The sequence below is a fragment of the Poeciliopsis prolifica genome, unplaced genomic scaffold (assembly GCF_027474105.1).
Source record: "Poeciliopsis prolifica strain line A6 unplaced genomic scaffold, Auburn_PproV2 SCAFFOLD042, whole genome shotgun sequence".
Taxonomy (NCBI): Eukaryota; Metazoa; Chordata; class Actinopteri; order Cyprinodontiformes; family Poeciliidae; genus Poeciliopsis; species Poeciliopsis prolifica.
In genome coordinates, this window is record NW_026562417.1 from 2141134 (window position 1) to 2154697 (window position 13564).

Here is a 13564-nt window from a genome sequence, read left to right on the forward strand (position 1 = left end):
CAATTTCACCATGACGATGTCGAACTTACCTTTCTCCTTCAACACAGACTTGCCTTGTTTGCTAGCTTTCTGACAGACTTGATATAAGACGCTTATTTCGGCCGCGTTAGCATTTAGGTATTGGTAATTGTACCACTAGAACTACTAGCACTACCTTTTGTTTTGGTTTCAAAAGAAACTACATAGACAAAAACAGTGACACAAATAAAACAAAGAGATCAACAAGTAAAAGAAATCGTTTAGGTGAGTCTTTCACACAGTAATACCTTAGTTCCACACAGAATGATATACAGGAGGTCATACTCCAACTTTTTTTTTTGTACAGATTGACATAGTGACTTTATTTTATTGTACTTTTTTTTTTTTTCCAGCATGCATTTCAGAATGACAACAGAAGGCGCCACAAATACACACTTGAAACTAGAACTTTCCTCACAGTAAAACGTACGAAACGTGAACTCGGGTCAAAAGCGTCGACGGTCTGAACGCACGACGGAGAAGCACACCGTCAGACTACCAGGACTTCTACCGTCCAGAGCAACGGGGTCATCAACAGCATGACACACACACACACACAAAAGTACATATTCTGGTTTCAAAAATAAATAAATAAACACTCTTTTTTTGTTTGTTTGTTTGTTTCTTTTCAAGTCACAACATCATCCTAGGATTACACAAGAACGGTTCTCCTTTGACAGCTCAAAAGAGTAAAGCAGCGTGTGGTCACTACACAAGGAGGATTGTGTATACGGGGCGATAACTTCAAACTGCAAAGGTCGCTACCAAACAAGCAGCCGGTTTTTGGGTGGGCTTCGTCTCATTCCTGTTCCTGGCTTTTCCGTTTCCTTTCCTACTGTAACTGGCTGCTGAGATCACAGTGTGGGTCGGTGCATTTTTTTTGTTTGTTTTGTTTTGTTTTTCCCTTCCCTCCTCCCCCGTTTCGCTTATTGCAAAGCCGATCTGATCGTGTGGGTACACAGGGTTGCTACAGTGCAGACGCGTACCGCTCTAGACGTCCCGCTTCGGAACGCGGTGAAATTTCTGCTACACTTTTTGCTCCGTCCCCCATAACAGAGTGTGTGGGGTTTAAGATGTTGGGGGAAGGGGAGGAAACAAAGCTTGGAAGAATCAGGTCATGCAGTTGTTGTTTCTCTTCTTCTTTTTTTTTTTCTGTAGCGACCAGAAGTAATGAGGAGTAATGTTAAAGAGTCATTTTGGTTTGCAAAGAGAGAGAAAGAAAAAAAATAAAGTCTGCAGCACTAAATGCACCAGGTAGGTATTGGTGGCTGAGGTTAGCAGGGGTGAAGGGGGGAAGCTTCTTCAATGGCAGCTGCGTCGCAGGGAGAGCGCTTGTGCTAACACTAACTGGAAGATTGAGCATCAGGTCCACTCACTGGTCTCCCCTGACCCAGTGTTTCAAACCCCAGCTCTCCACCTAGTAGAGTTTTTGGGACACATATAGACATACACACTCACGTTTGTGATTTAGTCTACCGAGGCCCCGGCTACGTTACACCAGATATATATATATTTTTATATGATGTCTCCCCCCCTCTTTAAATCTGTAAAATGCTAATAAGAAAAGCTGCTATACCAATTTGGCTCCAGTAGGTGGCAATAGTGTCAACATTCACTGGACTTAAATTTCAAAGAAGATTATGAGCCCGGCCAAAGCAGCGATGAGGAAAACGTTTTCCATGATTCCTTGAAGCTTAATGAACATTCATTTGTGTTTATACATTTATCAACATTTTGGACTGTTGCGTCTCTTCTTCAGGTGCTAATCACGTCACTGATACTGCCGTCAAAGTTTGGATCATATTTAACCAGATTTTATTCATTTTTTTGATATGAAATGGTGCCATCCAATTTCATTGATCGTGTGTCGATTCACCTGTCCAGGCCAGGGAAGACAATTACAATTTTCTTATTTGACTCATTATGTAAGAGAAAGTGAGTCTAAATCACTCCAATGAAAGATATCTATCAACAAACTGTGCTGTATAACCTTTTGTGTCTGATGTAGCATCATGAACTCACATTTTTTACATAGCAACTGATTTCAGGGAACAGGAAGTCTGGTTTACCCCGTTCATTTTTATGTCCATTTACATATAATTGTTTCAGGATATAAACTATATAAAATGGAGTTTGTTTAAATATCTGAAATGGATATAGGAAGGAACCAAAAAGCAATTCAAGGCAACATTACCTGAATCCAGAGTGCATGTAAACACCCCAACACAGACTTGACTTTAAGATCTCAAATTATTTCCAATTGGAAATTGGTTCGTTTGCTGAAGGGAAGTGCAAAGACAGAATAGAGATCCCCGGTGTTAGCGTGGGCGGGGCCCGATGTATGTCACCCAATAAGAAGTAAGCATAGATGACTGTGATGTTGTATTTATTCAGCTTAGCACATTATCTCTCTCTACGCTGTGTATACCTTAAGTAGAGTATCTGATACGATTAACACTCCATTTTCAAAAACACAAAGTGCCTCAACGGATACGTCTTAATACACTTATTGCGATGGAAAGGAGATACCACAGCGAGAAGAGGGATCGATGCCGAGTGTCACGACGTTACGTAGCTACCATAGCATCCACCTCGACACCCGACAGATGTGTGGACAGAGCCACTTGTCCCAGATGTGCTGCAGTGATTGTATTTACAGGAGCAACGTCCATGTCATAAACTTTCTTTAGGACCTGTTTTTTTTAAAATTTTTTTTTTTACTTTTGCCCCCTCAGATAAACAGGAAAATAAAATAACAGCGTGAGAGGGCTTAACATATCAAAGTCCTCCCAGAATTTTTCTTGTTGTTTTACCAATAAGTTTCTTCCTTGTTGGCAGAACAGTAAGCTGGGTTGCTGTCAGTCATTAGCTTCCGTGCAGGGTCCTTCCTCCGTGTCGTCCGGTGGCAGTGGCCTGGTGGCTCCCCGCTGGTGGGTTCAGAGGGCGGTCTCCCACTGCAATAGGTCGCCATTACTGATGACAGTCTTATCCCACTGGGATTCAAAGAGGAATGAACGGTTTCAGTGAAACATCTTTCAAAAACGTCACACATCTCACAAAAAGGACCGGATCGGTCACGCGCTCGAAATGCAACGTGAGATTCTGCGAACTGCGTGATGCATTCCGGTGACGTAAGTGGAGGGAAGTGGAGATGAATGAACAGTTTGCAGTGAAGTAAAGAGAAAAAAAAAGTAAAAATGAAAATTCTTTTTAACCAAGTTTCTTTTTCTTTTTTTTTTCCTTCTTGCCAAGCCGTGTGTAAGATACATCTTGCTGTGAGCCAGTTGCCAGGCAACGACGTGCTTGTGGTAAAGACGCACTGTGAGGATGGGCTCCACATAGTGCAGCTCTTATCTGTCTGGTTTAAGAGTTGCTTCAAAGAAAACAAACAAACAAAAAAACTAACTTTTCAGTGAGTATTTCCTAAAGTGAACTGGTAACATCTAGGCATGGGCTGGGAACAGTTGGCGCTGTCAAGAAATAGCAAGGTTCCTAACAGGCCATTTTGAATCAAAATGCTAAAAGTGCTCATATAATTTCCAGCTATTCTTTCAAATGTGCCTCTGATTATTACTGGAGCCAAAGTGCCAGTTGCTGAATTTTCTCTGCAGACCAAGAATCATGCTGAAAAGGCTTGACTGCCATCTAGCGGCCAGAACGGGAACAACGTCTTGAGATTTTTGAAATACAACAATGTTTCTGCGACAGCAGTTATTATTGATGCTGTGATGCTATGCTAAGCTAACTCACCGCAGAAGGAGTCTGGTTTTCTTTTGTTGTTCTTATCAAGCTGATGATGTTTTGGGTCCTTCTCACAGACTTTGTTTTCCAACTTTCTCAATCACACCAAACACAAACTGTCCCCTTTAAACACATGGCTGACATCGTCTCAAGGTCTTTTTTTTTTGTTTTCTGGAATCATTTAACTCCTTGACTTGGAAAGTAAAGCTGCCCCTCCCTGACGTGTTGCTGAACACTGTTAGTCAGCTAGTTTACACTTTACAATAGAGGACAAATGTTTCAGTTATTAAAAATGGAACAGTAATAAAACAAATGTTTCTGAACTTTATGTTGCCTATAGAAATCTAAAGTAAGTGGGTATTGTTGGTGTGTTTTTAACAATCCCGAACTTAAAATCCAATATGGTTTGTTCAGCATTAGCAATAGCTCCAGCAATAAATTGCTTATTATTCACTTCAGCTTTGAGTTTGTGTTAGTAATTGTTGCATCTGTGATTGTGGCTCTTATTTTGAAGTAGGAAAGGAAGTAGTTGATGAGTTGACAGAGCTAACTGGCTCGAAGAAGCTTTCAATCTTTTACCCTCCTAAGCCTAGAAACATTTCAACCTGAGTTTGCTTGTTTTGTTAATATATGCTTGCGATCTTAACAGTTTAATAACAATGCACTGACGAAAAATGCTACATGTGACTTTCTGAAGCCTTGTGCTTGTCTCTATAATAAAACACCGGCATATTCCAATCACTGCAATGAATCCCGCTTTAGTAAAGAGATACAAGACGACAAACAGAACACGTGTTCTGCACTGAACGCTGATGCCAGGGGTCCAGTCAGATTGTTACCTTTCTGCCATGGTGGTTCCGTCTCCCAAAGCCATTAAGATAGAACGCTGCTCTCTGCTTGTGTGAAACCAGTAAAGACCACCTCTTTGCAGTTATCTGCCAGTAAAACAACCAGAAACACAGCAAGTTTGGTGGCACTCAGTGGAACCAAAAATAAGAAAAATGAAAAAAAGAAAGAGGAAAAGACGCATTTTTATGTATGTCGGCATATAAATCCTCAAGCTTTTCTCCTCCTTCGAACTGTTTGCCAAACCAGGTCCTTGCACAGACACAAGCGCTGGTGTGAGATGAAACTTACACTCTCTCACCGTTTCGTTCCGCTTCAAACCCAAAAATAACACCAAACCATAAAGCAAAGTTACAGTCATGTGGTTGAAATGCTGTGACATCTCTTTATCCTTTTGTCGCTGGAAGCACATCTTGGTTGATGATGTCTAAATATGACAACATTTAATATCCCTGATTAGTACATATGGATCACATGGTGGATGGCGGCTACTTCAGTCAGAGTTCCTTTATTGCAAGTCTCAAATGACAGCGTCGAACTTAAGGGAACTCCAAGTGACAAAGTAGAATAATCGTGTTACTTAAGGATGTTAGCTCATGCTCCTTCCTTGCTTGCTGAGATTTGCCAGCCTGGCAGTTAAGTCTCAGCTGCGATGTAGGCAATATGTGAGTTCAGACACGATGCCGAGGCAGGGAGGGAGGGCGTTCTTTTTAGGTTGGATGCCTCACAGGATGGATGGGATAGGGGAGCGGGAGCGGCGCAGCGGGCAGGGGGAGGTCACGGGAGACAACCGCAGGGTGTTGCAGGCCATGCCAGAAATGTTGTTTAAGCTCCGGGATTTCTCATAGCCTTCAGATGAGAGCGGGGCGGCAAAACGGTGGTGGTGGTGGTGGAAGCGGCGGCGGCGGTGGTGGTGGTGCGGGACATGAACACACACAGGCAGGCAGGCACGAAGGCAGGCAACGATCCGAATCCGAGCCGGCCGATTGAACCGAGACAAGACAGGAGACAGGAGTGAGACAGAGCAACAGCAGCAGTCTGCATGTTGACAACATGCACAGAGCATCTCCTGACAGAGCCTGTGTTCACAACAGCTGCTGTGGAGCAACAGGTAACAAAAGCAACAGAAGAAAATCCATCTTTCTAGCTACATAGACCGCTATCTATCTATCTGTCTGTCTGTCTGTCTGTCTGTCTGTCTGTCTATCTATCTATCTATCTATCTATCTATCTATCTATCTAGATAGTTAGTTAGTTTCACTAGACTAAATAGTTAGTCCACCTAACTATCGAGTTGGCTTTCTATATAGTTAGCTATAAAGCTAACTACCTATCTTTGAACTGACAGCTTTATCTATCAGCTTTGTAGCCAGATAAATATCTAGGCAGATAGTTAGTTATCTAGCAGGGTAGTCATCTATCTATAACTTGAGGGATGGTTATCTAGCTTGATAACTACGTTTGACCTATTGTTCTGCCCTAGTAATTTTTGCTGAATGAGCTTAAATTGTTGGCCAACTACTTCTACGAAGGTTTTCCATGGTTACAGATTAATTTTACATTTGCAGATCTATAGATTGCCATCTCTTCTTTAGCTTCTTTAGAATGTAGGATGTTGAGTTGCTTGTTGAGATATTGCAGCTTACTTCATGTTGCTAAATGTTTATTTTATTTACATAAGAGTTACAGACCGGCTTGAGGTCTGACTTCATCTGCATCACCTCTGAATTTGCCTTAACTTCCTATTATGTTAGGATCAATGAGCCAAATGGATAAGGTCAGTGAAATAAACCACCATATTTATTTAGTTTTTTGGGCAAATCTGTGTCCTGCAAGTCCATTAAAAAAATTCTCATTTTTTCAGTCCATGTAAACTCCACAGCAGCTGCGTTTGAGAACTTGTGGGGCAATAACAATAAATAAAAAATCAGTTTACAGAGTCAATGAAAAAGGAAATAAATCACAGATGCAGTTCTTCTCAAACTGAAGCAGCAGCAGTTATTATTATGAGGTTTTCTTTCGGCATAACAAACAGATCGAACATTATAAGTTTTCATACCCTTTAAAGTTTTTTCACAACTTGTCGTTTTACCAGCACATTCTTTGAATGTATTGTAGTGCAATTTTGTGTGATAAGCAACTGAATATGAAGTGGAAAGAAAATTGTATAAGGTTTTCTTTTTTGTATAATTAGAAAAAATATATATATCCAGCCGTCTCACCCAGCTGAAATGTTACTATGGGGCATTAAAGAATCTCTCAAATATACATGAAAGAATATTTGGCAACACTCCAGGTATGTTTTTGATGAGGGAACAACATTACAACATAATGGAAAGTTGACTTCACATAACATAAGCCCTTTTATTTAAAAAAATCCCTGTGAAATACGTCGAGGTGAAAAAGTTGAAGGAGTATGAATACTTTTGAAAGGCACTGCAAATTGTATTCGTTGCATGTTTATTAAATGCTCACAAGAGCATTTTCACATCCAGACACTTTAAATCAGGCAGAAACCATAATACTACCACTACTATCACTACTACTAATAATAATAATAATAATGGGAGTTTTTATTAAATATCAAAGTCTGTGCATGAATGGAGGTGGCTCATACTGATGATAATGATTTCCCATCTGTATGGATTCACACTTTCAAAACAGGTTAAACTTGAAATCTGCATTCAGTGCAAAGTAAACAAGCAGATGAAAGCAGGCGGGTCGTTAATGCAGCGGACCAATCGGCTGGCACCGGTTCTCAGGAGGAGCAACCAAGGGAAACATCGCGTCGCAAATGTGCACAAAACTTTGTCAATGTTTGGCTAGTGTCAAAAGTCACAATGTCGCAATTGCAGTGTTTGAATTAAATGACAAATCCAATTAAAATCAACGGTGAGCACAGAATGACGGAGATCAGGTTGACTTCTCAGCTATAAACCAAAAATATGTACCAGATGTTTAGAGCTATATTTTTCATTCACTATTTGACAGTGAAGCTAATTAATTGTTTATTTTTAGTTACTACATTCAAAATGGGAGAAATTTCAGGCGTCCTTCCTCAGACTTTCCACAACAGTTTGCTACAATTTGGGTTTATAATAAAATGACAATAAAACTGGTGGAAGGGAATCCTCTCCTGCACACCTTTTCAACTTCGCCTACAAATTCTCATCGGGACCAAGATGAAAACAGGAGAAAAGCTGCTTCTGTTGTGTTGGTGCTTACAACCAAATAGTTCAATTTCTGCTTCATGAGACAATCAGACCGGTGTTAAAACTTGAGCGGTTTTCTCTCTGATTGTAATTTGACGTTTTATGCCCAGTTAGTTCTAGTAACTACTAGAAACACTACATTCAGGTTAAACTTTGTGCATTAGCTGTAATGTCCCTAATTGGAGTCAAAATTTGAATATTGTTCAGAAAAAAATATAAATGTGTCTTTAAACATGTATTTCTATTTCTTAGACCATCAGATTTGCTTGTAAGTATCTTTAAAAAAACATTTTTAAAAATAGCCAATAGGTCAGATGTTTATTATCTGATACGATACAACTGAAGCAAACAAGTCTACTGGCGCGCTGACTGCAGGTGCATCATCGCCTTAGAGACGCATGATACTTGGCAATTTATCTTGCTGCTGTAAATAGGCGATGAATGTGGCAACGGCACAAAATGAAAATTTTGTCAAAATTTATTCAAATGTGTCCAAGCGTCGAGGAAACACGAATAAATTTTGCGAGTGCAGAAAGCAGCAGCTCAGCTCTGACTCAGCCGCGCAGCAGAAGCGTCGGATCCTCGGAACGGCCAAAAATACCGGGATGTTTTTTGGCGCCGCTCACAGCGGAGAAACGAGTTGCGTTACCTGAGGTGACTAGTGTTGAACATAGAGCCTCTCCCCGTCCAGGGATGTCGGCGTACCTGTTGCTAAGGACACGGATCAGCTGATGAGAACTTGGACTGAGCTCTGTCTTTTTAAGGCTCTTTTCTGTATTTCTTCCCTCTCTATATTTAATGCCGCTGTTTAAATACACTTCACACACACAAAAAAGAAAAAAAACTCAGCCAAGTGCAAAGACAAGCAACAAGAAGGAATGCTCTGATTTGGAATTATTTTGGTACAAACACAGACGGTGAATGGTTCAGATGGTAAATGACATTTATTGTCATTTAATGGATATCAAGCAGTTTATTAATGAAGCCTGAAAATTTTTTGCCAAGTGCATGAATAATACTTGACAGCTGTACTGTAATATGGGTCTCATTGTCAGTGCACATGAGGCTAATTGCATCATACAAATAGTTAGCCAGCTAGCTAAATGTGATACCTAAAACATTTTTTGCAAACGCTAGGAGAGGTCAGCAAAACGAAAATGTTAAGACTGTGAAGGATTGGATCACAATTGTGAGTTACTTGTTGTGTTTCCACTTACTAGATTTTTTTGCTACATCAAAATAGATGTATTTCTCAAAACTGCCGCGGTATAACTTTTTTTTTTCGTCATCACAGGGGAGTCACGTGATCAACAGCTGGGCGTTGCTATTGGCAAAAACGACAAAGAAGACAACAGGAAGTAGGAGAATGATGATGGCTCGTATTCAATTTTTTCAGGGAGCAGCTGACGCCATAAGAATGTGCTGAAACCACAGCGCTTCTGTCAAATGCAGCAATTTCCCCAAAACACCGCTTGGTTTGTCTCTCCAACGCATGGATACGATGTCGACTCGACATCTCTGATGGCTGATGGATGACGAGCGTTTGCGCAGTGGCCGAATTATGAATATATCCGATGTTGTTTATATCCGTCGCTGCCATGAGTTTTAATACCTTATCACGTGAACAAATGTAATCACTCTTTCTTTTTTTAATAGAAACACAGCTAAAATGACTCAACACACAGGAGATGATCGTAGCTGGCATGTTCAGTCCGTCTCTGTTCTGAATTTGTACCAAATTACAACCAAGTCAGACTATTTCTCACACCGTGGGTTCTCAACTTACAGAAGGTAATAAAAACATGTACTTCAAGTATGTTTGTTTTGATTCAAATGAATAAGAAAGCACTTACACGTGCAGTTACCTGGTTTTCTCATCCCTCCGTCAGCGGGGCACGTGTAGTCACTGGCAGCGAGGAGGAAGCACGTGCCGCCACTTCGCCGGTCGTGCTCCCGGATGCTGGACCGTCGCATGGGGACCATCTCCTCTGGAGACATGCTCAGGTCGCTGCCAGCGCTGCAGTCTGCCGACAGAACTGTGGGAGGAGAAACTGACATACAGTATGCAGTTCTCCAGTCGCTCTTCTTATTCGTTACAGCAAATGTAAAAAGTTGCAGATGTGTTTTTTTTTTAGTCGTCATTTTTTTTGTTTTTTGTTTTTTTAAGGGGGGGACTTTCCAAAAAGCACCATTATTGCCCAGTGGGTCTCTTATTGCTGAGTCAGGAGCATTGATTTAACTCAAGAGGGGCATGAAGGGCTTTAGATTTCATCTCTGGCTCTATGGTTTCCCAAAGCCTTTGAAATGGCTTCAGAGCTCTTTCCAGTCCAACAAATTTCACTGGCTGCGTTTCCATCGACTATATAATTGCTCCATCTGACGTCTCAAAAATAAATGTGCTTAATGGAAACACTGCAATAAAATACAAAACAAAACAAAAAAAAACCCCTCTTGTTTGTAGATAAAAGAAAGTGAGTGAGTTTTTTTTTTGGCCGTATCAAAATTGGCTTACGAAAGAAACGTCACAATCCCTCCCATCTCCACACTGACGGAGGGCAGCAGACGTCATACATCACAATGCAGCAAGATCTTGTTCAGCAGGGTTCAAAGTGGGGACAGGGGGCCATTTGTGGCCCTGGAAATAATTTCTTTTCCAGCCCCTGACTACACGTCAAGAATGGTGAAACAATTGATGGCCCAAAAATTGTGGAAATTGTCTGTTTTTCTTTTAATAACTCAACAGTTCAAAGCCCTTTTTATGTGTTGGATCTTTAATGATGTACAGTTTCCATTAACAAATTGTTTATTGTTTGGCAGCTATTGTTGGGATATTGAGCAAAATGGCTACCTTCAAAAGTAAAGCTAAAACCAGATGTATACACAGAAAGAGTCATTGTTCTCCTATTTACAAAAAAGTAACTCATTTAAACACACCTGTGTGTTTCGCTATCATTATATTCATGTGATAGAGGTCAAGTTTATATTATTTCCTATAAAATTTGCAATTTATTGAACAAAACCAGTTTATTCTGGCTGTTGGTACGTTTTCCTTAATGTAAAAAAAGATTTTAAACTTTATCTGTTTTGGTCACTTTTAATAGTCAAAATAGCTTAAAAAAATAATAATCCCAAAGTGACAAAGCCAGTCTAAATGTTTTTGATGGAAACATGCATTATGCATCAATTTAAACAATCCGAGTTCAGAAAACAACTTGGTAACCTCAATATCCTACAAGGAGCAGAAATCACTCTGTTCCATTCAAATGTAAGGTTCTGAGATCCAATGGACTGCGAAAAGCCCAGAGGACACACTTACCCTTGGGGATTTCCTCAGTGGAATTTAAATAAATCTAGTACACAAAGGTCAGCGCTAATTTCCATCACTATCAGATGTGTCAGAGTAAATTACCGACATAAACCTGGAGGCAAAAAAAAATAAAAGCAGCAAAAAGCAAAGGATCAGTCCCTAGATGAGGAAAAGCGTTTCTCCTGAATTCTGATCAGCCTGAGCTTTTTTTTTTTTTACTTTTATTTTTACCATCTTTTGCATTGCCTTTTTTGTCACCATAGCAACTGCTGTTGAAAAAAAAAATGTAGTGAAAATAATTTGATGGCTCGTTTGGATCAAAAGGCAAAGAAGTTTATGCAGTTTGTTCCTAAAGTATTTAAACACCCTTTACTTTTCCACATTTCATCCCTTTACAGCCACAGACTTTCACGCGTTTTATTGGTGCTCAATTATTTAGTAGAGAAAAAGTGTACATATTCAAATCCTTTCACGAATAAAAATATTTTAAAAAAATGTGCTGTGGATTTGTAACTAGGCCATTTCATTTTGAAATTCCAAAATAAAAACCTCCATATGCTAAACATCTGAGTTCACCTGCATTTAACTTAATGTCCATGAACGCCTCACAGGTTCATCAGAGAACATTGGTGGACAAACGGCATCTTGAAGGGTAAGGAAAACAGCAGATAGGACGCGGTGTTTAAAATTAGACTATAAATCAGGGTAAGGTTATAAAAACACACCCAAAGTTAAACAACCCAAAGAAGTGTATAATTCATCATCCCGAAATGGAAAGAGCAAGTAACAAGTGCAAACCTACCAAGACAGGACAGCAATTATCACACACTCCCATGGTAACCGTAAAAGCTGTGGCCATTGTTAAAAGAAAGCCATGATCTTTACCTCAAGTCGTACAGAAACAAACATGTCCTTGTAAACAATTTAAAACCATTCGTCCAATTCGCTTCCCAATGCAAGGGCTACTTTGCAGCCTGATTCCAATAAAATATGTCGACGTCTGAGTTGAATGGGGAGAAGATGTGGAAAAGGTCAATGCGGTGTAAGAAAAGAAAGAACCTGCTAAATGTTTACAGCTTTCTAACTGAGGAAGGCATTCGGTTGAATTCAGGAATGATTTTGCATCTGAGGAAAAGTTGTTGGTTCTCAATTTTGAGTTTGTTAGCTCAATACTAGCCTCCTCTGACATGTGCCCTTGGGCAAGACATCGAACTAAAGCGAGTCACTGATCTGCATGTTTGAGTTTGCAGAGATGGTGTTGTAGTGTGAACCAGACTGAGATGTGAAGATAACTGGAATGGCTATAGTTCGTCATTTTGAACAATGTTTCATTGAGGTCTTACCTGAACGGTTGCGTTCTAGTAATCTACCCCCTTTGACGTGGCACAAGTCACCTTGAGTGCTGTTGCAGGTCAAATTGAGGTCCCCTTTACAGTACGTCGGAGAACTTCCCTGCACTGCCTGAGGGATGTGTTTCTTCCTTTTCTTGGGCAGCTTCTGTTTAGCCATGGCCAAAGAGTAGTACATTCCAAAGTTATTGACGATAACGGGCACAGGCATGGCTATCGTCAGCACACCGGCTAAAGCGCACAACGCTCCCACCACCATGCCTGACCAGGTCTCTGGATACATATCTCCATAGCCCAAAGTAGTCATGGTCACCACAGCCCACCAGAAGCCGATGGGAATGTTCTTGAACTTGGTGTGGTCAGTGGCTGTGGGGTCATTGGGCTTGGCACCGATCCTTTCGGCGTAATATATCATGGTGGCAAAAATCAAAACACCCAACGCCAGGAAGATGATTAGCAGCAGAAATTCATTGGTGCTGGCCCGCAATGTATGGCCCAGCACCCTGAGCCCTACAAAATGACGCGTTAGCTTGAAGATGCGCAGAATCCGGACGAAGCGCACCACCCTGAGAAAACCCAAGACGTCCTTGGCGGCCTTCGAAGAGAGGCCGCTCAGCCCTACCTCCAGGTAGAAGGGCAGAATGGCCACAAAGTCGATGATGTTGAGAACGCTCTTAACAAACTCCAACTTGACTGGGCAGAAGGTGACGCGCACGAGAAATTCGATGGTGAACCAGAACACGCAAACTCCCTCCACGTATGTGAGAGCGGGATCGGTCTCAATCTCATACTGCGGCGCCGGGTCCGGCTCGCTGCTGTTCCGCGCGTCGGTCTTGTTGATGATTTTGTTGAAAGCCTCATGGGTCTCCAAGCAGAAGGTGGTGATGGAGACCAGGATGAAGAACAAAGACGCAAAGGCAATGAACTAAAAGAGAAAAAAAAGCAAAAGAGAAGAAACATAATCAAGTTTAAGGTTACCTCAACGTGACATGAAGTGATAAATAAACAAGCTGTTTACTAAGAGATTGATACATGATTTTGTGTTATTAGTACTACTCAGATTTAACTGAGGACTTGAGTGAACTTAAACA

The 13564-nt window shown here is 40.9% G+C and overlaps 1 protein-coding gene across 6 annotated transcripts in view; it reads right to left on the reverse strand.

Annotated features, from left to right (window-relative positions):
* Positions 1-226: 226 nt before the first annotated feature.
* kcnc2 (potassium voltage-gated channel, Shaw-related subfamily, member 2) overlaps positions 227-13564 on the reverse strand; it is a 51658-nt gene continuing 38320 nt past the window's right edge. The window contains exons 2-5 of one of the 6 annotated variants that reach the window (XM_055055530.1): positions 12468-13398; positions 9683-9853; positions 4599-4694; positions 227-3011 (exon numbers count right to left, since the gene is read on the reverse strand). In XM_055055530.1, coding sequence (XP_054911505.1) covers positions 4633-4694; positions 9683-9853; positions 12468-13398 — 1164 coding nt within the window. In that variant the 3' untranslated portion in view covers positions 227-3011; positions 4599-4632. Of the gene's footprint in view, positions 3012-4598; positions 5455-8466; positions 8529-9670; positions 9854-12467; positions 13399-13564 lie in introns of those variants that run through there. The other 5 variants (XM_055055526.1, XM_055055528.1, XM_055055525.1 and 2 more) reach the window with 5 other exon arrangements.